Here is a 24379-nt window from a genome sequence, read left to right as displayed (position 1 = left end):
CCTGACGGAGTGCAGGTTTTCAACCTCAATCCCAGGCTAAGCATCTCATGTAGCTGACTGATATCAGGCAGGCAGGTATTCATTCTTTGTCATCTATACGTTGATTTTTTGCTTTGACGCTTTAGATGCATGGTCCTAGCTTAGAAAATCTCTTTTATTCCTATGACTCGTGATAGAGTGGAGAAAGAATCAGCGCAACAAAAAGTAATGAACAATGGCTCAGAAGATATGAATGTTTTTGGTCTTTCTCCTCAGGTGTTCGTTGTGTAATGTTTAAGTCAAGTTGGTTCCCCAGTGTCAACTCCATAATACCGTCTGGAGTGGAATTTATTTGGCAGTGAGCTGGGGATCTGTGGATATAACCAAGACAGGTAATATTTGGCAGTTACATAGTTGTAGATTATACAGGATATATATTACCGGATGAATGCTTAACTCTTAACTGGTATTCCGGGACTTGCCATTCTGTATTGTTCGTTTGACCTAATGAAGTTCATACAACGAAAATAATTCAGTTATCAATCTCAGAAATATATGCCTATGACCATTGACTAAGATAAGTTCGAATTTGAACATTCATATCTTCAGTTTCTGTATATCTTAGGAGTAAACTCCTCACTTTTGGTACAACACAGACAAAAAGCTCCTCATCTTTGGTACAACGCAGAGAAAATATTCATTGGTTGCAAATATGGAAAACTTCCGATGCTTTGTCCAGTCTCTGTCTTCTGAGCTGTGAAGATAAGAGGTTTAATACGCTACTTGGCTGGTTCCATTGTTTTAGTGTTTCAATCTTTCAACTTTCTGGATGGAGTACTTGAGCTCCTTTTGAATGTTTAATCTTGAAGGCGATAAGACAATGTCCTTCCAGACTGACCCGGTTTTACAAGCTGGGTTAGGGTGCTTGTAAAGTTCGTATATGGAATTTGCCATGTCATTTAACCTGCCCACCCTTTTTAAGCAGTCGATTTCGTCTGGATCCACAAGCAATGTTCTGTCTTTGTCTTTCCATCCTATCAACTTCACAAAAATTACTATCTTAGTATCACGTTTTTGATGTTTAGACTGCTATATAAGCGCACTATCTTTAATATACATGATTGACTAATTATATCATTCTATACATCTTGAGTTCAGGTGTTGGGCCAGGCTCATCAGACATGTTTTAAGGTTCAGGGTGCAACGGCTATGTTTTCCGAGGCTAGGAGACATAAAAATCTAAGCCATCAAAGGAAACGTAAGTTTGTACTGTTATGTTATCTGAACTTTAACCAAGAAAGTTCTTCCTTATTGAGCTTGGTTATGTGAAAGTCTGCAGGTTCGTTGTACTGGAAAGGAAGATATACGAAAAGAAGGGATAGCAGGCGTACCTTAGGCGGGCCTTCCAATGTATTCGTGCAATATAGTCTCGCGTTGTCAACCAGTTGGCAATATGTTAGAAATGAATTTGCAAATCTCTTGTGGGATTTCAATTGTGAATTTACTCGCACTGCTCTTCTAACCATGATAGCTCTCCTGTTGTCATTGAGAATGTCCACTTTCATGCATCAATGTTTTTCTGACTACAATTTGAGAGTGAAAAGAAGAAAAATGTAAGAAAAATGAGGTATCTTTGACTAGTATTGTTACCTTATGCCTCTTATAACAGCTAGATAAGCGTCGCACACGACTCCAACGAGCTCTATCCTGTATGGTTTTCTCTTTCTGCCTCCTACTTGTACTGGTTCTTCATCATCAAGTCGTTCCCAATAGTTTTCAGTGACAGTTCCATCCTCATTCACCCTGTAACCAGGTCCCATGCGGTAGCGGCGGCGATGAACATTTCTGGCCATTGTTATCGTCTGCACAACAAAGGGTGCCCAAGAGAGTGTGCCGTCCATGATGACATCCCGCCCTTCATTAAGCGCTGTGACGAGGAGGGATGATGCTGCGTCTGTAGATGATTGGTGTACCTGTTTAGTATAGTTTTATCAGTTTTTGAGTAAATTCTGCATGTTGAGTTCATCTAAAGTTTCACTGCAGCATTCTAATCGAGACAGGAAAAGGAGACGCAGAAAGTAGAGAGTATAATTGGACAGTTTTCTTAGTTGTGAAGGATCAACTCTTCATCCAGATCAAGGATAGAGATGCACTGTAATCAGCTGCCCCTTCAGGTAATATAACTCAGCCATAAAAGGCTATGCAACGAATACTTCTATATGGCATGCTGCGAAGTTAGAGAGAGAGAGAGAGAGAGAGAGAGAGAGAGAGAGTTGATATATATATACCAGTTCCGCTGTTTGAAGCATGTCATCATGATGGCCTCTGGAGCTGAGAGCTCTGTATATGACATCTGATTCTTTGAAGGCATCTGCCTCAATCACTACTGCATTCCCCGCTGCTCCAGCCCAGAACGGTCTGTAACACATTTCATCCATAAAGATTGCGTTAGCTTCTCACCGCTTTAATTTTCGTTTTCTTTTCAGTCAAACATAAAATGATTTTTTCTTTGGCCTAACTATGACGGCTGAATTTGGAAATATTACTTCTCAGTAATTCGTTATGCTTCTGATGTCCTTGATAATATGATTAGTTTAGTAATGGTTATGATCCAAATATAGAATGAGGCTTCAAAGCTGTTCCAAAAGAAGTTGGTTTTATGTAGAATTTTCCTTACTCTTTGAGAATGTCCTTTAACACAGTGCTCTTCCCTGCTCCCATTCCACCTCCCATGAGGAGTAGGACCGGACTTCTATCTGCGTGAGCCACCGGAGCCATCACCTCTGTACACGTCGAGTCATCTGGCGCTGCGAGTCCCATTGCCTTCATCTCCTCCACTAAGGTAGTGAAAACTCTAGCCACCTTCAAACTTTTCGTCACTCTCTCGAATCTCTGTTCTCTATATCATAATTGTGGTTAATTAGTATTCCTAGAAACTTCAATTTTAGCATATCAATTGTCATTCTTATTAACGCGCGCACACGCACTACCAAAAAAAAAAAAAAAATTCCCACCTGGTTGCTGCCATGACAATGTTCTTGAGCTTCTTTCTAGGCTCACCATCACTGCTCAAGATCTGAAATTTCATAAATTGTTGTTAGTTTCGGCTTCACGGAGAAATATATCACAGGGATTCTACGTTGTATGGCTAAATTACGAAAAAAATGCATCACGAACACATTCACATTATCATTCATATATTTTGTTGTTGATCCTAATCACCTGAGTAATCATCAGGTCAGCTTGGCTCCAGTGAAATGCAAAATAACTGAGAATGCATCTCTCAAACTCCTCGACAAGTTTCACGAAGAGCGAATCTGCATCCGGTTCACTAGCAAAGAAGTTGTAGATGTCCTCCTCAAACCCCTCAAATTTTCTAATGTATTCAGTGGCTAACTTGCAGAGCTGCGGACATTCTCTTCTGTCTTTAAATCCCAGCTGCCTAGCTGCACCCACAACCCCGAAAACATTCAACCACAAAACACACCTTGCGGATCACAAAGGCCATGAAAAACAAGCGGACGATCACGTAATCATTACCTACGTAGTGGGGAAACCTCTCGAGCTTCTGATGAACGCGGACTGAGTCGGAAACCTTGAGGCGGGGGACGATCTTGTGATCCTTGTGCTTTCGGAGGCGGTAATGAAGGGCGGCGGCGACGACGATGCCGATGGAGGAGGCTACAAGGATGTGAGAGAAGGTGTGATCCGAAGAAAAGGGAGAGGTGACGGGGAATGAAAAAGGAGAGAGGTTTTTGGATGGAGGGTGGAAGCAAAGAGCGACGGAAGAGGCCAATATCAAGAGGGTGACTAGTTTTGTTCCATGATATTTCATATCTTTCTGCATGTCTCTTACAAATTCCAGGAAAATTGCTAAGATTTGAAGAAAGAATCTATGAATATTTTTATTTATTTATTTTTTATTCTTTTTTGTTTTGTTTTTGTTTGATTTGGATTGTGAAAGAAAGAGAATTTGGGATTTGCGTCTGGTTTTTGTGAGTGCGGGTTAATCGTGATAGTTTGTTGTTATTGAGTGGTGACACGTGTATATTAAATTAACTTTTTAGGCAAACAATGATAATGTTATTCTATGGAATCAAATAAAATATATAACATGGCAAATCCCAACTAATCACTAAGGGTTGTTTTATTAACAATTCATATATTATTGAATACATCCCACGTACTTAATGTACTCATATTTGCTTTTTCAATAAAATTTATCTTAATATACCGCATATTACTTCTAATAATATTTTCACACACTACACTCTCAACATAAACTCCACATTTTATATAGACAATCCACATTGTTTTGTGCATAATTCAAACAATTATCCTATATATGACAATCCTTTTGGGTCCCGCATGCATAGTGGAGCTCCTCATCCCTTTCCCAAGCAATACGAGCAACTGTTGCTTTCATACTTTTCTGGACATTATACTGATTGTTTATACTGAAAACAATCGTGATCCATATGGGCTTTACCCACATAATGGATTGTTTCACCGTCTTACTTGCCCTTGCTTTTATTGCTATGACAAACACCTGCGGGGTTCAACGCAATACGAAATGGACAAGTGACCTTAATCCTCAAATGGGAAGCTTTGTTCATTCCCATCCAAATATGGTGTTGTTAACCGGTGGTGGCCGGCCATGTCTTCCATTTTCTGGTGGTGCTCTATTTGTATATTTAATTAGGTCAAAATTGTCATTGTATATTAGGGTTTATAAGTTATTTAAAATGCGGAATTTATTCAACATTGTTTGAGGTGCTAATAAAAAAGCCATGACTAAAGTATTTTTTTAGTAAGTATACATTCCCCACTTTTAAGAATTTCAAACATTCACTTTTTTTTGTTAAAAGAAAAATCCACTTTTTTGCTTACGTGATTTACATCAATTCGAAATTTGTTGTATTTAAGTTAAAATTTTTTGTCATAATTTAGAATGATTTAGAGTATTACCTTGTAAAAAATTAAAAAAATCCGTGCACTTAAATTTAATGCATTCATTTTACGTTAAATTTGTCCATACCTTTTACATTAACTGGTAAAGTCTGCAAGTGAGAAATTTTCACCGACACCTTCACATTATTACACCTCATCGGTTCCGCTCTTATCAAGAGCATTACATTGTAAACACTTTTAATAAAAATCTCTGATCTATTAAAATAAAGTAAAAAGATAACTTCTTCTATTATAAAATAAAATCATAAACTGTAATATAATTTCACTCTCTAACTTTTCAGCTTTTCAGCTTTTCATATATATATATATATATATATATATATATATATTTTTTTTTTTTATTTTAAATTTTTTAAATTTATTATATTTATCTGTGTGCAAGCTTTATATAAACCTAAGTTGTTTACCTGCTAAAACGCGCTCCCCAAAAACGAAGCAGCATTTGCTGAAGCTCTTCTGCTTTCTACCGCTCCGATGAGCTCCTCGGTAGCTACTTCAAAATCCAAGCTATCATCTTTCTTCACAAACCCACAAAAACCCACATCCCCAAATCCCAAGACTCCAACCAAGCTTTCACCTTTCTTCGTCCCGACGAACCAATCCTCACAACCCACTTCTCCAAATCCAAAATCTCCACCAAAAACCCCAATTCCCAATCTCCCAATCCAACCCCCACTTCAGAAATTCCTCGAATCCAACTGCAGGTCGGGTAATTTCACTCTCTATGAAGCTCTGCAATATTTTAGTCACATGATTCGAATGCAACCCACTCCTCCAATTTCTTCATTCAATCTTTTATTCAGTGGACTTGCAAAAAGTAAGCATTTCTCTCAAGTTTTTCCACTTTACAATGCGATAATATCAGCTGGGTTGGTGCCAAATTTCATTACTCTTAATGTTTTGCTTAATTGCTGCTGTATTGCCAATCGGGTTGGCGATGGTTTTGTGGTTATGGGGAGTCTTTTTAGAAGGGGATTTCTACCAAGCACTGTGAGTTATACTTGTTTGGTTAAAGGGTTGTGTAGGGAGGATAAAATTTTTGAGGCAACAGGGTTGTTTGAGAAAATGGTAAAGTTGGGGTGCCATCCTAATGAGTTTACTTTTAGTACATTGATTAAAGGGTTGTGTCGAACGGGTAACGTGAACGTTGCGCTTAGGTTGCATGAAGGAATGGCTAATGGGAGTGGTGCTTATAGTGTTGGTTGTCGGCCGAATGTGTTTACTTATGGGACCATCATTGACGGGCTTTGTAAAGCCGGGTTGGTAGATAAGGCGAAAGAACTTTTCGTAGAAATGAAAGGTAGAAGGATTGTTCCTGATGTGAATGTATATAGTTCTTTGATACACGGTCTGTATTACAATGAGAAATGGGAAGCAGCGAAAGCTACGTTAAATGAGATGGTGGATCAGGGTGTCCAGCCTAATTTGGTAACATTCAATGTGTTGATAGGAGTAATTTGCAGAAGGGGAAATGTGAAAGAAAGTAATGACTTGTTAAAGTTGATGATTCGTAGAGGCATAGATCCTGATATAATTACGTACAACATTTTGATTGACGGCTTGTGTTTGGCGGGTAGGCTCAATGAAGCAAGAGAGCTCTTTAATTCTATCCCAAGTAGAGGTTGTGAACCTGATGCCATTAGCTACAATGTGTTGATCAATGGATACTGCAAATATAAGAAGATACAGGAAGCTACCCATTTTTACAAGGAAATGATTAACAAAGGAGTTAGGCCAACAGTAATAACATATAATGCCTTATTAACTGGTCTTTTTCAGATGGGTAAAGTTCAGGATGCACAAGAATTGTTTAGTGAGATGCCAACTCAGAATCTGTTACCAAATTCAACTACATATACAATATTCATGGACGGGCTTTGCAAAAACGATTGCCTAACAGAGGCGATGGAAATTTTCCATACTTTAGAAAATAGCAACTTCAAGCTTAGTGTTGAAATGTTTGGCTGCCTTATTGATGGGTTATGCAAAGCAGGAAAGCTTGAAATTGCTTGGGACCTATTCCACAAAATGTCAAATAGAGGCCTGGTGCCGACTGTTGTAACATATTCCATGATGATCCATGGGCTCTGTATAGATGGGCAACTGGAAAAGGCAAATGGTTTGTTTTTAGAAATGGAAGGGAAGGGGTGTGCTCCAAACATCATCACTTATAATATCCTCATGCGTGGTTTCTGCCAAAATGATGACTCGGCAAAAGTGGTCGAAATTCTTCACAAGATGGCAGAAAGAAATCTGTCACCAGATGCCATTACAGTCTCCATTGTCATAGACCTACTGTCGAAGGATGAAAAATATCGTAAATGTCTGGACTTGCTTCCAACATTTCCTACCACTAGCCAGTGCAAGATGACATGATAAGTTTAAAGTCTCTCGCATGATTTTTCACTCATTACTCCTAATCAGAAAGTCTTGTGATTCTGTTCACACATTCAACCAGAAGTTTCAAGATGTGAAGGTGCATTGCTATGGTCTTAAACTCAAAGCAAAAACTTCAGTGGTGGGGTGACTGGGGTCTGTACGAGGGCAGATCACATGGATGGTGTAATGATGGAGATCACATGGATGGTGTAATGATGGATTGAAGATGCATTCAATTGCAGTGCTTGTGCAACTCCTCTGAATCAAGGTTGCAAAGAAAGAAGACCTAGTGCAGCGTGCTTGTGCATGTCAAAGTTGCATTTTTCACCTGGTATTGCAGATTATGACATGGTGTTACTGTTCTATGAATGTCACTCCAGTGTTAATCTTTTGTAGAGAGAACATGATCCGCAGAGTGTGTAGTAACCAGTCCTGTTCGACTTCACAGTTTTGTAATACAGGTACCAAACTTTGTATTTCATGAAAACCTTAAATTTTGTGAAATGTTCATGTTGAGAATTCAATAAAAGAATTGCAAACTATTATTCACTAATTTTCTGCTGCAATACATTACAAGCCTTTTGTTCTCCTTCCTTTTGATGGTCACAAAATCTTTTTCCATTCTTCATAGAACAAAAAAAAAAAAAAAAAAAAAAAAAAACCATCTAACCCCCATGTCAGAAGAGCTGAATTGAAATGGTTTTAGAGTCTGGCCTCGCTAGTTGTTCTATGAGTGTCAAATTGTGAAGAGTATGTCTGAATGTTTGTGTATATAATTTACCCGTAGAATACTTTCCTTTATTTGAGCCATATTCTAATATAATCTAAATTACAGGCAGGGAGATTCGAGCTTGGGTGCAAAGTGGAGACTGCTCTAGCCTCTAGCCAACTTGGCTACGCCCAGGTCAGCATACTTATACAAGACTTTAGCATTGTAGAGTGTAATACTAATAAAACCAAAGAAATTTGTAGAATATAGTTTTGTTATTACTTGTACCATCTGCTGGTCATTCTTGAGGAGAATTGGATATCCTCCATCACGAATGAAAACACCCACATACATACAATTAGTTTCTGTTTCTGAAGGAAACAACATTGCCAACTTAATTTAGATTGATGGATGTCAACTAAAAGAGACCAGACATAATCTCTCTCTCTCTCTCTGCTTTTTCTTGTCATTCAGCGATAAAAGTGGAGCAAGTGATGACTGAAAGAATGGCATATATCAACAGATGTTACCCTAAATGGCCCCGTTTGGCTCATCTATAAGGCAGTGCACCAACCCTAAGGCTGCATCTAGTTAGCAGATCAGAGTTTAATATTTTCATTTTTATTTTGATACAAGTGACAATAAGGGAGCTGGATTCGAACACAAAACTTCGGATACAAAGTTAAATGATTTCTCCTTAAATTTCGGATTCTGAAACTTTATGGAGAAGAGAAATTCCAAATCCTAAGAAGCTTTGTAGCATACTGTCTGTCTAATGACATGAATTTTCTGTTTTCATCTCCTCCTTTTCCTAGAGGTCGCAGTTGGTGCGATGGCAAGTGTCTTCGCCCATGAGCGGTAGGTCTCGGGTTCGAGACTTAGGAGCAGCCTCTCCATAAATGGGGGTAAGGCTAGCCGACATTCACATCTCTCAGATCCTGCGTAAAGCGGGAGCCTTGTGCACTGGGTACGACCTTTATCTCCTCCTTTTCCTGTCAGATGGTGAGACCCAGATGATTGGGGGTGATTAGTAAAGGTCTTAATTATGAATCTTGTTGATTGGGATGATGACAGCTTAAAAACATGGCATATTTAGGTCATGCAAGCCAGGCTGGCTTTTGCTTGACTTGGCAAGTGATTGTGATGCCCTGTAAAATCTGTCCTTTGATTGGATTATGTTTGTTGTTGGTTACTTTTCAAGCATAATTAGTGGTGGGTAAGTCAGTAATTTGATACACAGATTCACGAGTCATCTTATATTTTGTAATTGATTATCTAACATCTCACAGTTTAACGTTAATTTCGTGCTAACATTATTAAACATTGTGAAAAAAAATATGAGGTGATAGAAACTTCATAAAGAGTTTACTTTTGAGAGTCCTCTTGGCATTTCTCTGTAATTTATTAAGGAAAAAAAAAGGTTATAGTTTTTTAACATTTTATGATTGTTTATCTGCCTAATGGTCATTATTGACTGCGCAATTTTGATTTTTGAGAAGTCAACAAATTCACTAGTTACTTTTTACATTAAAGAGGGATGAGTTCGGCTAAATCATACAATGAGTAATCTAATTTGGTATCAAACTTATCATCCACAAGATTCGAACCTAAGACATCTTATTTACAAGTATAGAGGAATACCATCGGACCGTAGTACTAAGTGACGAAATAACTAGATTTAATCATTGACGTAATCAGAACACGAAAAATTGGATGTACCTGAAATAACTAGATGTGGTACATTTGAAAAGAAGTTGAAACAAAGATATACAAGGAATCATTCAAAATCCATATGTTTTCTTCCCTTCATTCCAGTCCAAATAAGTAAATTTGAAATCACTCCACCTTAATTTGTTGGAAATTAGGGAATAGCCCTACAATGATTCATGAAGAAAAAGTCATGATAGCATATAAAGGTCGTACCCAGTGCACAAGGCTCCCGTTTTACGTAGGGTCTGGAAGAGGTGAATGTCGGTTAGCCTTACCTCCATTTATAGAGAGGCTGCTCCCAAGTCATGATAGCATATGCATGAGTAAATAAATAACACACACGATACAAGCAGACAAAGATCACATTAGTTGGCAGTCGGCAGCCCCTCCTTTTTCTCACTTGCAATCTACCATTTCAACCCCCCAAATAGTTTTTCTAACCTTCTTAAGTCCAATAAAAGAACCCCACAAAACAAACAAGTACTTTGTTTGATTCCTATATTTCAACCAAGCTTTACTTTCAACATGAAAATCAGAACCCACACTTGTAACTTAGATATTGTGAAGTTATCTACATCCAGCAGATCTGCCCCACCTGAAATTATGAACTTCACATGTAGGTGTCTGAGCCACATGGTATTATCAGGTTTGCATACTTGTATAAAAGGAAAACTAATGAAAAATGTTTGAAAACTTTAAGTTTTAACGATAAAAAAAAAAAAGTCGTACCCAGTGCACAAGGCTCTCATTTATAGAGGTGAATAGTACCATGATTGACTTTTTAGTGTAAAAATGTGATTTTTCGTTAAAGTGAATATTACCAGAAGCTTTTCGTTAAAGTTCTCTATATGAAATGGGGATATATTAAGACGATATCTCAATTCTATCAGCGTTGTCATGCATTTTAATTTTCTCACATAATGTCTCAATTTCATGTAAGTTCTTCCTATTTAGGGTTGACTTATCTTGTAAGATATGGTTTGGCATGGAAGAGAGAGATCAATTTATATCCTTTACCAGAACACCAAGGAAACAAACAAACGAAAAGGATAGAAGGAAAGCCTTTTTAATTTTGCAGTAATTCACATTGGCACTATATATCTTTGTCAACATTCTAAACATGAAAAAGATATAGAAATTAAACTATATATCATTACCGACCTGATGTTGGGTTGCTCCGGTTGCCGGTTCCGACCACAATTGAAAATCTGCAGCTTCTCTGCATAAACAGCTAATTATAAGGCAGTGTACTAAAACAACAAATTGATATACCTGTATATTCTTCATAACATAAGATATGACAAGAGGCACTTCTTCATCGGCTTCATCGGCGCATTTTAATGCATGATATGTTTCTAAAGTCTATTCCTCCTAGTTGAGGGGAATGAAGCCTGGTCCGAAATCATTCAGATGATGACAATATCCAAGCTTCACTGAAAGATCTCGAACCAGACAACATTTCCCTCAACTGTTCTTTGAGAGAGAGGAGAGAGAGACTCAACTGTGTCTGAGAGAGAGGAGAGGAGAGAGAGGGAAAGGAGAAAGAGAGATGGCATAGGGAGATTTGATATGGCCATGCATTATATTTTCATGGGGTCCTTATATACGTAAGGATGAAACTCACATGACACATGGAGTCCACTCGCTACACTAATACTGCTAAACTTGCTTTCAATTTCACACAGCTGGCCAAAGGGTATCTTCGATTTTTTTATGGATATCAAATTTTAATTGTGAAAGAGTCAACCGAAATAGCTTCTTTAGGTACTTAAAAATAGATTATGGAACAAGCAACCCTCTACTTTCAAAAGCTCTCTACCCTAAACTTTGTAAAGGCCAATGTATAATGGGATACAGTCCAGACTTTGTAATTCTTTTTTGACAATCAACTTAAATAAAACTTGCATCCCTACCTTAAAAGAGCGGAAATATGCACAAATAGAATCAATACAAACACGATGGTATAGTACCTTGTTGTTGTCAGTTAAACGGTCCAACAGTTTTATAAATTGTGAATAAAAGTTTGTAACCGAGTCTACTAAGATTGATTGTTAATAATTGATGAAGTGATTAATTAGTTTTGAGGAGGGTGTGTTGCTTTCATGCAAGGATCTTGACATTGGTGTTGATTGCAGCTCACAAGTAAAGGATATGTCCTTTGCTTGCCACTTGGGTAAAGGGACGGTGATGGAAGATTGGAAGGTGGAGAACCTTCAGTTATCAATGATGGCATGCATATGTGATTTATGCCAAGCTTAAATCCCAAGCTTAACACAGATTGGCCTGTTAAAGCTATTAGAGACCAACCAACAAATTTTAAAGAAGAAAGGAAAAAAGGACAAGAGAAAAGTGGAATATAAAATGCATTATGCGTAATGCACTCCCTAATTTTATTTTATTTTTGTCTTTGACTTGATGATCATAAGTTTAAGATCTCCTATCCATGTTTTAATTTCATATAATGTTTTGTCTAAGTTAGAGATATTCAAAAGTTTTTCAGTTTCAACATGATATCAAGAAGATCTTGCGACATGACGTTTTAGTCAATTTAGGACATAATTATTCTCAACCCGGTTTCTAATTTTTAAATTTCCCCATCTCTGTAGTTTTGAAGTTTTCAATGTACGAAATCTTGATATCCCTCGAGAGTTTTATTTGGAATCGCTACGTTGATATAAAATAAAAATTTTAATTTCAAATTTGAGTCGAACTTAGCCCACAAATTTATGTAATGTGGAAATGAGAAGAAGGTGTATACAAATTATTAAGATAACTTTTGCTTGACTACAAAATTAATAAAGTTCTTAGTAGAGATTTTGGAATCAAAATCAACTTTCCCATTAGGCCCTACATGTTTGTAAGTATCGTATGATTTGTACCACCAATAAAGTTGAATACTAGAAGCTAATGGAATCATTACCTCTATATATGAAATATCTATGCTAAGCCTACATGTCAAAGTGCCTTTTCCCAAGTAGGTTTTCTGTTCCCACATTTCAAGCATGTTCTCTCAAAAAAGGGGTGTCAATTTTCATCTTGGTATTAGAAAACCTAACACATGCTCACAAAGTAGGCATCCTTTCTTTCATTTTGTGCCGACTTCTTGGGATTAGACATAAAAATACATGAATTGGTCATGAGCTTTAATTGTTTATGTTGAGATTTTCTAATACACTTTGGAATATTTTATGCTTCGAAGCAAGGTTGTCGGTAAGACTTTGGAGGTCCTGTGCGAGATTCAACTGCACAAGATTACTTACACTGAGGGCTTAATTTGGTAAATCTTCATACATTAAAATACATATATATTATATATACAGGTAAAATAAAATTGTAAATCAGAGGCCCTATGATTTTGCAGTGCCACCAACCACTTGTATGTCCTCAAGGCCGGCCGTGCTTCGTAGTATCATAGAAATTTCGGGTTTATATCAAATACAAAAGCAATGAAATACGAGAATGAAAAGCTAATGATTTGGCTGCATATTGGCAATAAATTCTGTGAATGTGAAAGGACATGTTGACGAATGAGTAGCTTTCATGTGGTCAGAAACCCAGCAGTTGCATCGTGAACACTTTTTGAGTTTCTCTTCCTAACATCAAACTATACAAGAGGGAATTCATTTCTCCAACAAACGTGTATATAAATACGAGGGCTAAAACTTACATGCAGTGGGGAGTATACACCCTTTTGTATTTATCTCTCTTCTTACATGATATGTTAAGAGTTTTAAAGAGAGAAGACATGAGTGCAGTAAATAAAAATGTTTTTAATCTAAAAGCGGAGCCACGACCACAATGTCTTGCATAAGTATTAAGAAACTCTATATATTAAGAAACTCTCAAAAATACTATGTAAATATTAGTTTACAATGCTTTTGTTAGAAATTCGCATGAGCAAATAAAAATTAGGCAAACAAATGGCTGAGATTTTTGACTTGCATATTCGACTACCTCTTAGCATTTGACTTTGAAGTTTTCTCTGACTTAGTGAACATATCTAGAAGATAGCGTCTGCGTGGTCGGTTTGGTATGGGTGATGAGCAGATAACCAGTGGTTGAAAATTTTGACTTAATCTGCATGCAGTACATTCATATCTGTTTCTTTTAACATCATTCATATTGTTGCCAAGAACATGCTGTGATCCATAAATAAATAAATAAAAGCATTTTCTTTTTTGGGTTCCTTGCATGTATACAACTTCGAGTAATATAGAATCATATGTAATTAGAGCATCATTCTTTACTTCCTTAAGCTTATCTTCGGCAACCGCCTTGCATTTTTCCCAGAAGCAAGATGTATCGAAACCTAATTCGTATGAGATAGAGTTTGTCATCTTCATTGTGAAATGTACAAGAAAGCTCGATGCATCTTCCCTTTTTTCAAATGATCATGCGTGAAAGATCCCTTACCTCTCGTTCATCTTTTGAACCTTGGTCCGCTGACCTACAATAACACTGTAAGAAAAGGAAAATTACATTACTGGAAAAGATACAGACGTTGAACAAAGGATTAGTCCACTGAAAATAAATAAACTAACTTACTAGGGCGTTTTACATTAAAAAGGGTTTAAGTAGAGTTAATTACTCATGGTTTAGAGTTGTCATTCTTTGCCAGAGCTTATGAGTTAGGGTTTAGCACTCGGGTCTCCAACTGACTTCAAAAGAACACTAATTCACCGGGTTGTTAGGGGTCCAAACAGGAAGTAGCTAGGGTTTAATTAGTATTTAAGGCTTAGGGTTGTGAACTTGTAGATATATATATTTGGTACCTAGTATTTAGTTTAGCAGTCTTGGGTTAAAAACTTTAGACTTAGAATCGCCATGTGCTAGACTAGATCCCTAATAAGGATTGGCACGGTTTGGTTTGGTTTGTTTTGGCACTAAAAGTATAACTAAATCAACTAGCATTCAACAATTTGATTTGGTTCAATTTTGACTAATACATTAGTCCGGCTCGGTCGGTTTAAGCCTATTCCAACATAAACAATAAAGATTGATAGGATTTTAGAGTTTAGTATTGACTGAAAACTAATTAGTGGTAGGCAAACGTGACTTGTATTTTTTTTTGTCATGTCATTCCACTTCCTATATTTTAGTTATACTGATTGAACTATACATTCGCGGAACCATGAATTTTTCTACAGGTTAGATAACTAACATTGTATCTTAAAAATCTAATGATAGCCCATCTCCGACCCTTCAATGTAGATAATATCGTTTGTTAATCATCTTTTAAGACGTCAAACGAGCAACTAGACATGGATTATCCGAAAGTAAAAAGCCTAGGAAAGATGCTGTGTCTAAGGAAAGCCTATGAACATACAGAAGAATACAAATCAAGACACTTAAAATAGAAAAGTCTATATCTTCTTTGCACAATATCAGCTTGGGTACTGGCGACTATATGGGGGCAGCACAAGTTGTTCGGAAGTGTCCGGTCTGATTACAGCGGCTGCAATGCACAACTCGTTTCGTGCGACTACCATCTTCTGTACGAATTCGCCTTTTCCTTGGTCGTCCAGGTGGTCGAAGCGACTTTGGCGGGTTAATAACCATCCACATATCTGGGTTACCTTCATTTGGGAATCCAGCTATCTCCTTCCACAGAGTTCTATCTGGAATTGGATGAATCGTCTCTGAGTAGGCTTTCCGATAATTTGCCACTGTGAAGCAACTCTCAGTGAACCGATAGACATGTTGCCTGCAGGACTCGAGGGCTGCTGCGGCATGAGAACATGGCAATCCACATAGCTGCCATCCACGACATGAGCAACAACGGGTACGAATGTCCACCGTGACTGATCCTTCATGAGTTCTAACTTCAAATTCAGCTTCATTTGCACGGATCACATTGTAAGTACGAGCAAGCGCAACTGCATCTAACACACACTTTTCAGCAGAAGGAACGAGTATGCCCGTCCACTGCATGCTCATCTCACGACGCTCATTGAACCAAGTCATCAGATGCCGTCTGATACACTCCATCATCTGAATTATTGGAAGCCCAGATGCTTCTACTATCCAAGAATTTATAGACTCAACCATATTAGCCGTCAACTGCCCAAACCTTGTTCCCTCAAAATATGCTGTTGCCCACAAGCGGGGAGAAATTTGTTTAATCCAATGGGCTGCTTCCTGTGATATAGCTTCAATCTCGATAAGTTTTTGTTCAAACCCAATGCCAGTAAGAGCATAAGCAGCCTCCCAGAGAAGGTTAACGAGCAGAGTATTATTAAATTCCTTTCTTAAACTGTCACTTAAATGGCGCATACAAAACCCATGAAAGGCAGTTGGGAAGTTTAGTTCCACCCCATCAACAATACCCTTCTGTCTATCAGACAAAATGGTAAGCCTTGGCATGTACTCTGCATAATTTTCAAGGAGGACACGGAGCTCAGAGAGAAACCACATCCAATTTTCATCATTCTCTTCGTCAACCACCCCAAACGCTAATGGAAACAGAGCTCCATCTCCATCAAACCCAGTGGCAAAAAGCAAAGTCCCAAGATACTTACTTTTCAGATGAGTTCTATCGAGCCCAAGAAGAGGCCGGCAGGCATTCAGAAACCCGTATATAGATGCATGTAATGAAACAAATAGGCGTTGGAAGGAGCTATCATCCGGACTACCATAAACCTGTGCAATGCTTCCAGGATTGGTCCTTCTGATCTGGTCACAGTATTGAGGAAGAAGTCGATAATCTTCTTCGAAGGATCCACGAACAGCTGCCATGAGCCGTTCCTTTCCCCTCCATGCCTGCTTATACGACAATGCAATGCCATGGACTCGGTGAATCTCTTCTAGTATCTCTTTTGGTTTGTAATTAGGATTTTCCCTCAAGCGTTGTTCCACAGAATCTGCAACCCACTGGACTGAGGCTTGTTGGTGACCAAGATGGGTGATTCCACCACAGGTGTGTTCTTCATGGATGGTCCTTATCGTGAAAGTAGGAACACCTGGCAGCTTTGCAGCATGAATTCGCCAAGCGCATCCTTCAGTTGCACACTTGGCAGTGAAACGAGTCTTGTCAGACTTGACTGTCTGCATCTCAAAGCGAAGGGCAATAGCAGCATCTCTCAGTGCCCTTCGACAGCTCTGAACATCAGGAAACTCTTGCCCAACAGTCAGCTGGTGATTAGTTGTCAAAGCAAGAGATCGATACTGAAGGACAGGAGGAGTATCTAAAAGGTGGGAGTGCTGCAAACACATGTCCGAGTCAGGTACAATACCCATCTCCTGATTTTGATCCATCGCTAAATCCAAATTTTCATGAAGATCATGGTCCTCCACAACAGACAATTCATGATTATCTGATAAACCCAACTCATGAGTAGCCACTGTAAGAGCAAGGTCATTGTCATTGTCGTCATCAACATTCTCCTGATCAGTTTCAACCCCAATATCTTGCTCCAACTCCAAACCTTCTTCTTCAAGATTTTGTATACGCGTATGTTGAAGACCTATCTCATGTTCATTTGTCTGATTGAAAGCCAATCCATGATCATGGGGATTCCTAAAACCCTGCTTACCGTCATGACTACGATGACCTAATTCCAAATCCTGCTCATGGGCATGCCCCAACGCAAAGTCATGACTTTGACCTAGCGCTGGATTGTGATCCTGCCCCAGACTGGGATGTGAATTCTGCCTCAATGGCAGATCACCATTCTGCCCGAGAACCAAATTATGGTCCGCCATTACAATTTCAAAGACCAACAGAATCACCCCCCACCAATACAATCAAATGCCAAACTTAAAAGCTGAAAATTTTCTGCCCACTTTGTGTTTCTGAGTAGACCTGTGCCACAAAGAATGCATATTTGAATCAAATTAATGTTTTTTTTTTACCACTGACACTGAAAAAACGGATATACAATCCAATCTAGAGCATCATTTTATCACGAAAATTTGTTTTTCGATGCAACTTCATTTGGGAATCGGTGAAACTACAGTCAATACAGATTGAGATCAGCACACAGTACCCGCCGGTGCAGGAACTCCTAACGAATAAGCTAAAAAGGTTTTAAATTGAAGTATGAAACTCAACATGCTATATTATACTCTAATTGGGCTGCTTAAAACTCATAAATCCTAAAGCAACTGAGATTTTCTCAGCAACCAAACAGATAATTTTCAATGAAAAATAAATAAATAAATAATTGAAGTGCTTTAGAACTTACAGAAACAAAGTCTGCCCAGAAGCTCAAACAGAACTTGCAAACAGAACCTGCAAAAATCACAACAAAAAATTAAAAATTAAAAACAATCAATCAAGAAACTTTAGAGATGGATTAGATGTACAACAGTAGAGATTGCATCTAACACAGTTAAATAAAAGAAAATAAAATCATTTCAAAGAAAAACAAGAAAAAGAAGAGCAGAGAGAGAGAGAGTGAGGGGTTTGAGTTTGGCGGGTGGGGCGAGAGGGAAAACAAACCTGAAAGGGGGAGAAGGGTAGAGAAGGGGAAGGCACAGAAATTTTGCAGGGGCAATCCGGGGGCAGCGAATGGACTTCGGCAGACTCTAGGGTTAACCAATTTGGAGGGTATTTATGTCATCCTGTTTTCCCTTCTCCTCCAACTTTTTGCTATTCCCATATTGCCCCCGTTTCTCTCTTTTCAATTTTCTTTTGGGAACTATTGGTGAAGGATCATTTAAATTTGGGTTTTTTGTTTTGTTATGATCTTGAATTTTATTCGTGATGAAGGAGAAAAAAAATTAGAATTTTAAAATTAAAAAGAAGAAGAATAAATTGAGATGAAGAGACAAGTGATATTTTAGTTATTCAAAGTTCACGTAAATCTTATTCCTAAAAGAATAGAATAGTTCAGTCTATTTTAAATCGTTTACATAAATTTTATTATTATAAAAAAAAATAAACGTGACATTACAGGATTTGCATAAACTTTACCACTTTAAAAGAAATGTGATGATTTGATTTGTTAGAAAATTCACGTAAAAACTACTATAAAAGAACGTGATAATTCATTTGATTACAAAGCACGTAAATTCTATTGCTGTAAAACAATGTGATAAGTCTATCTATTACGAAGTTCACGTAAATCTTATTACTATAAAAAAAAATTTAGAAAATTTTGGTACCATTACTTGACACACCCCAACCTAGGAAGGTCGAAGCATGCTGGCCGTCACTGTGAGGTGACGTAACCATAAGGTAAGTGATGAGAAATAAGTGAATAAATTAAAACTAGAACTAGAACTAATTATACTAAACAGTAAAAGAATGCGCAATCGTGGGAATAACCCATTACAATTATTCATAGATTAAAAGACAATACGACTACCAAAGAGTAGTCAAAGCAGCTAAAGTACACTTATTACATAACAGTAATAAGTTCATACGTCTAAACTAAAGATAATGTTAGAACTGCCAAAGGTTCCTCAAGTGCCACAAAGAAATCAGCTATCTAGGTCTTGAAGGGGCAAAAAACAAAGTTGAGTGGGTCAACAAAACAATGCTTATAAGAAAACCTTTATTTTCAAATATACTAACCCCTCGCTGTAAAACAAGTATAGTTTCCTTAAAACCAAACATACTACAATATAAGTATGAAGAATCAAGCGCATGCCAACAATATGTATATCTTATAAATGTGTCACAAAACTTCGGAAGGAATCCGGAGCCAGTGAGTTTGCAAAAGCCTCGTGTTATAGGGAGGGGAGCATTCCTAGGATGGGTGACCCACTGGGAAGTTATCGTGCCGAAACCTAAAAACAAAACCGTGAGGGAATGGTAAGCCTAGATCAGACAATATCGTGTTACGGCAAAGTCGAGTCTGGGATGTGACATTACTATAACATCTTCGCTTTCTTACAAGGAAATACCATAAAAACAAGCGTGATAATTTGGTCCATTACAAAATTCACATAAACCTTACCATTATAGAATGTGAGAACTCAATTTATTAGAGAGTTTATGTAAATGCTATTACTATAAAAGAACGTCTTTAGTTAGTTTATTACATAATACAGCTGATCATACTAGTATAAAAAATGTGATAACTTTATGTTGCAAAATCTATGTAAATCATAGTGCTAAAATAAAATGTTTAAACTAAAACATTTTCACTTTGTTTAAAGGAAAGAGAAATAATAAACACAGACCGTATTTAGCTTCTCACACACTTATGTTTAATTATGTTTGTTGTTTTTGTTGATTTGTTCAATTCAATAGAAGAAAGAAGGAACGTGAGAAGTTAAAAGTGTGTAAAAACCATCATTCTAAAAATTAAAAACTATATAAAATTATAAATTAGAGTACCAAGAAAAATAAACAAGTTTATTTTTATTAATTTTTATGTTGTGCGGGACCTTCACCCACATCCATAGATAGAGAGGTTGAGAAATAATTGAGTTGGTGGGGTGGGAGGGCATTAAAGTAAAAGAAGCGATGGAGGAATGGTAAGGGCGTTGTTTGGTGGAAGATGAAGGCTACGACCAATAGGGGCAGCTACTAATTAGGGGAGAGTAGGGGCACTTGTGTAGTTCTCTCTTCTTCTTCTCGGCTTTTTTGGGAATTTGCTTTTCCCCACGTAAACCCCAATCAAAGCCCTCTTTTTTGTTTTTACCACACTCGACCAGCAGTCAGCTTCTTGGACTCACGGAGGCCATTTCAATTTGGGCCCACATTGACGGTAACTTTCCTTTTCCTTTTTTTTTTTTTAATTTTTTAATTTTCACTCCAGTTAAATGTTATTGAAAATGGAGAGGTTGTGGAATCAACCACCGCATAGTACGTGGATTGTGGTCGATAGTTACTTATGTAGAATGAGTTTACTGTCACATGACGTTCCGATTCAAATAATACATTTATGCACACTACAATAAATTATTGAACAGAAGATGGCACGTGATGGTCAGCCCGTTTCATGTAAACCCTTCTTATAATTGTAGGCATATAGCATTGCCACTAAAAAAACCAAGGGGAGGGGGTAAAGTTATTTATGGAGAGTGATTTCCGCAATCCTCCTCTTTTACATTATGTACTCATCTCATCAATTATGTCTCTCGATTCTACAAGATTGTCTAAACAAAAGAGGGGGAAGGAAGGGAATACAAAAGTGAAAATGGAAGTGCCAATGAAAGAATGACGTATGATATAATAAAACCCATAACAAATAAGATTCATTTTTTCTTCTTTTACATGAAATATCAGGCCATAAAGCACCTGAACAACAACGATAAGGAAATGATTTCCACACACTATTTTTACCTGCTCGTGTTTATTTTCGTCCCTTGATTCTCTTTTTGATTCATGCAAAAGGAGAAAAACATCGGTGTTAAAATTACTTCCCTAACAATGTCGAAAAGGTGAAAAGAATAAAACATCTATGCACAAGTGTGTAGAAAATCTGCTTGCAGAAACCTGGACAGCAAAGCCATCTCATGCCAATTGCCAAAGCACATACTAGAAGCACCAATCAATACCCTCGCCTTCAACATTGACTGAATCAATGGATGAACTTCAAGGCTTCAAGCTATGCAAACTCACTGACTCCTGCTCGAAACTCATGCTTTCCCCCGAAAGTACTCAATTTCATGGTGGTAGAATTCCAAGGGTGTAATTAAACCTGGAGAATCAAGTAGCTCCAATTGCTATAAACCTACTGTTGTTATGATCTATCAAAAAGGCACTTTTCTTTTGAACTGTGCAGATTTAAGCTTAGGAAGCAATTCGGATACCACCTTCTGCAAGGATACACAATTTAACCGGTTGTCACTTCCATCTACGACCAAATTTGAGAGAGATGTAATTTCCTCGACACCAAAATTTTCATCAATTAACTCATTCCAAAATTTGTCATCCTGCTTGAGATTAGATGCACTTATCAGTTCTATTACTTTCTCCAAGTTTGCCACATTCCTACCGGCACCACAACCTGTGGCGGTTGCAGCACCTACAGCATTTGCAACTGCTAATGTGTTAACCTTCGGCATATTGTGGATAAAACCATATGCAATCGCAGCCACGAAACTATCTCCACACCCAACAGTGTCTACGACATTTACCTGTCACATTTCAGTATAAGAACCAAGTATTAATCGGTGTATCAGCCAATAAAGAGAGTTGGAATTGAATTCAAACAGGATACAACAGAATATGAAGGTACTCTTATGATGCACAATTACTTTTGGCCAAAAGATATCATCTACCTAATATTCTTATTTGTAGGAAGGTTCAAGCTACATACATACACAAGCACGAGCACACAGAGCAAACAGATGTATCTCGAGCATGTATCACACTTTTGGAAACCTTTTCTTTTCATTGTTGTGGTTAAAAACTTAAATATAACAAATATGATTTTAGCGTGAAAGAGCGTGCATGATGGCAAACAACAAGCAATGTCCAAAATTTGATCCAAAGTTAGATGTAGAACAAAAAAATCTAGCAAGAATTAATAAACATGCACGAGTCTGATATCATAAAACAGGTAAGCTAAAAGTTCACAGGCAATGTCAAGTTAGAAACTGATACCTCAAACGCTGGTGCGCAAGAAATACTTGACCTAGTTATTAGAATTGAACCCCTTGGACCCATTTTGACAATCACCCATTTTGTGAGCACCCCTTGCTTGAGCAGCTCCTGCCCTGCTAATACTGGGTTTTTAATGCCCGTCAATGACTCAGCCTGGAAATCATTAATATTATCCCGATGTCTTAGAAAGCAGCAAGACAAGAGAAGAACTTTGCACACTATAAGATAGAGTAAACTAGCATAAGATTAATAGTGGGTAACAGTATATCAAACCTCATCAGAAGTTAGAAGAAGAACATCACTCATCCTCAACAACAGGTTAAGTGCTTCGCGTTCTTCTGTTGTACCAGCAGAAAGGCTTTTACCACGTGGTCCAGGGTCGAAGAAAATTGATGTACCAGCTTCGACGGCATACTCTACAGCTGCAGCTATTACACCTGGAGAGAGTTCATCAAAGCCATAACCATTGCAGAACAGAATCTTTGACTGTTTTATAGCAGTCTTTACTTGTGCAGATAATTTGCTCATCCAACTGAATGCAGGCTCCTTACTGAAATCAGCTCGGCTGATAAAGAAACCAAGTCTACTCAGATTGCCATTATTTACAAAGGAGATGAAATTACTTAAAGAAAAGAAAATTGTGGAAAACATTTACCTGCAAAAACCATGTCTTTGCAATGGATCGACAAGAACCCAGCACAAAAGTGTTTCATATGATGCAGCTGAACTGTCAACATTGGTATTGTTGTCACTCATTCCAACCATGCTAATTCCTTCATCTTGAAGAACATCTAAAAGGAACTGTCCATATACTTCGTTACCCACATGCCCAATCGCAATGCAATGAAGTCCTAGTCTTGCAGCTGCTATGGCCATATTGCAGTTTCCACCAGCTTCCCAGTATTGCTACATTTCAAACCATATAATCAAATTCGGAAAATTTATCTGCGGAGATGCATTTCATCTACACAAGATTGGAAGTATTTTACACTGTTCTTCATAGAAACTACTGCATAATGCAAAGCAATATCTACAAAAGAGAGAACTAAAAAGCTCAAATTAAGACGAAACGAAAGTATTGAGTGAGAAACAAAAACCATAATCATTATACTGGGTCGAAATTTATAACCTTGATCACAAAGCAAGCTGTAATCAAAGCATCCCAACAAAATAAAATACTCCAAATTGCTTCAGAGTGAGATGAAATTAGCAGTCACTGTAACAAATTCGACTCCTTTACTTCATTTCTAAAGAAAAATATCAAATGGGTTCAATTTCAATGGTACAGGAAATGCAAAGAATTCAAAAAATTAAGGTTACCCAACAAAAAAAAAAGAAAAAAAACAGGGAACTTTTTCCGGCATACTCAGAGGCTGCGAGAGAAGCAAACCTTATCCGGCGGGGAGGCGGATAACAGGTCCATGTAAGCTTTGCGGTCGCGGACATCGGGCGGGGGCAATTTGGGCACACTGAGGACGATATCCACGCAGAGATTGCCGAGAGTAGCAACATCTACGTTTTTAACGCCGACGGTCTTTGGCTTCCAATCGTGCACGGAGCCATTGGGGCCGCTGGAGTTAGGGGAGTGTTTGGAGACGGAAACATCGAGCGCTCTGGCGGTGCGGTTGGAGACGGAATGGGCGCGAACGCAAACTGGCGCGAAAATGAGGTGGGATTGGGATTGGGTCAGCCTGGGGCTGTGGGGAAATATCAGGTGGGAGTGAGGGGAGGATACATGGTGTGGGATTGGGGGATTCAGGGTTACGATGCAGTGATGCATTCAGAGAGAGAGAGAGAGAGAGAGAGAGAGAGAGAGAGAGGGGGGGGGGGGAAATGGTGGGATTGTGGAGGGGAGAGAGAGAGAGAGAGAGGTTTTGAGTGGATTGGGAAACGAAGAACTGAGTGATGGTAGAAATGGCGTAAGTATTGAAAAAGATTTGGTTGCAGAGTCAAGTGGTGCAGCTGACGCTCTGCAGGTGTCCGTTGCTTGTTTGTTCCCACCAACTGGTGTTCGGTTGTTATCTTATTATTTAAAGAATTGTTATTAGCACTTCAAAAATCTTATTTGAATTCTAAATTTTTTATAATTAGAAAGAAAAATATACTTATTAGGAATGTAAAATGAGATT

The 24379-nt window shown here is 38.0% G+C and overlaps 4 protein-coding genes, 2 long non-coding RNA genes and 1 other non-coding gene across 9 annotated transcripts; 2 read left to right on the top strand and 5 right to left on the bottom strand.

Annotated features, from left to right (window-relative positions):
- Positions 1 to 522: 522 nt before the first annotated feature.
- On the bottom strand, positions 523 to 3968 carry LOC103435696 (calmodulin calcium-dependent NAD kinase-like). Its single transcript, XM_008374103.4, has 8 exons — positions 3520 to 3968; positions 3202 to 3425; positions 2994 to 3055; positions 2657 to 2878; positions 2268 to 2397; positions 1630 to 1952; positions 1371 to 1515; positions 523 to 1020 (listed from the first exon to the last, which is right to left on the bottom strand). Exons 1-8 carry the CDS (start codon positions 3824 to 3826, stop codon positions 781 to 783), a joined length of 1653 nt encoding a protein of 550 aa, XP_008372325.2. The 5' UTR covers positions 3827 to 3968; the 3' UTR covers positions 523 to 780.
- On the top strand, positions 1113 to 1479 carry LOC108170345 (uncharacterized). The gene is made up of 2 exons (XR_003773504.2): positions 1113 to 1237; positions 1312 to 1479. It is a non-coding gene; the product is annotated as an uncharacterized lncRNA (long non-coding RNA).
- Positions 3969 to 5352: 1384 nt separating the features above from the next.
- Positions 5353 to 9290, top strand: LOC103435697 (putative pentatricopeptide repeat-containing protein At1g12700, mitochondrial). Of its 2 annotated transcripts, XM_070822604.1 has the most exons (4): positions 5353 to 7790; positions 8165 to 8233; positions 8513 to 8855; positions 9038 to 9290. In XM_070822604.1, the coding sequence occupies exon 1, from the start codon at positions 5425 to 5427 to the stop codon at positions 7324 to 7326; it is 1902 nt and encodes a 633-aa protein (XP_070678705.1). In that variant the 5' UTR covers positions 5353 to 5424; the 3' UTR covers positions 7327 to 7790; positions 8165 to 8233; positions 8513 to 8855; positions 9038 to 9290. The 2 variants fall into 2 exon arrangements, with proteins under 2 accessions (XP_070678705.1, XP_008372326.3); XM_008374104.4 differs by having other exon boundaries at positions 8513 to 9290.
- A 573-nt stretch (positions 9291 to 9863) lies between these two features.
- LOC139196506 (uncharacterized) lies at positions 9864 to 11114 on the bottom strand. Its single transcript, XR_011581505.1, has 2 exons — positions 10910 to 11114; positions 9864 to 9912 (listed from the first exon to the last, which is right to left on the bottom strand). It is a non-coding gene; the product is annotated as an uncharacterized lncRNA (long non-coding RNA).
- A 7-nt stretch (positions 11115 to 11121) lies between these two features.
- On the bottom strand, positions 11122 to 11218 carry MIR166E (microRNA MIR166e). Its single transcript, NR_120887.1, has one exon. It is a non-coding gene; the product is annotated as a microRNA MIR166e (primary transcript).
- Positions 11219 to 14956: 3738 nt separating this feature from the next.
- On the bottom strand, positions 14957 to 18285 carry LOC103435699 (uncharacterized). The gene is made up of 3 exons (XM_029102675.2): positions 18189 to 18285; positions 17932 to 17978; positions 14957 to 17549 (listed from the first exon to the last, which is right to left on the bottom strand). The coding sequence occupies exon 3, from the start codon at positions 17447 to 17449 to the stop codon at positions 15152 to 15154; it is 2298 nt and encodes a 765-aa protein (XP_028958508.1). The 5' UTR covers positions 17450 to 17549; positions 17932 to 17978; positions 18189 to 18285; the 3' UTR covers positions 14957 to 15151.
- Positions 18286 to 20851: 2566 nt separating this feature from the next.
- On the bottom strand, positions 20852 to 24253 carry LOC114819135 (fructokinase-1-like). 2 transcript variants are annotated; one of them, XR_003773503.2, is made up of 6 exons: positions 23641 to 24253; positions 22906 to 23156; positions 22524 to 22815; positions 22251 to 22403; positions 21138 to 21781; positions 20852 to 21015 (listed from the first exon to the last, which is right to left on the bottom strand). XR_003773503.2 is itself a non-coding variant. In XM_029102674.2 (5 exons), the coding sequence occupies exons 1-5, from the start codon at positions 24028 to 24030 to the stop codon at positions 21395 to 21397; spliced, it is 1473 nt and encodes a 490-aa protein (XP_028958507.1). In that variant the 5' UTR covers positions 24031 to 24253; the 3' UTR covers positions 20852 to 21394. The 2 variants fall into 2 exon arrangements, 1 of the variants encoding a protein (XP_028958507.1); XM_029102674.2 differs by having other exon boundaries at positions 20852 to 21781.
- Between the last annotated feature and the right edge of the window lie 126 nt (positions 24254 to 24379).

Source organism: Malus domestica, chromosome 05 (assembly GCF_042453785.1).
Source record: "Malus domestica chromosome 05, GDT2T_hap1".
Lineage (NCBI taxonomy): Eukaryota > Viridiplantae > Streptophyta > Magnoliopsida > Rosales > Rosaceae > Malus > Malus domestica.
Note: the sequence above shows the minus strand (reverse complement) of the source record. Positions and strands in the feature narration are given on the sequence as shown.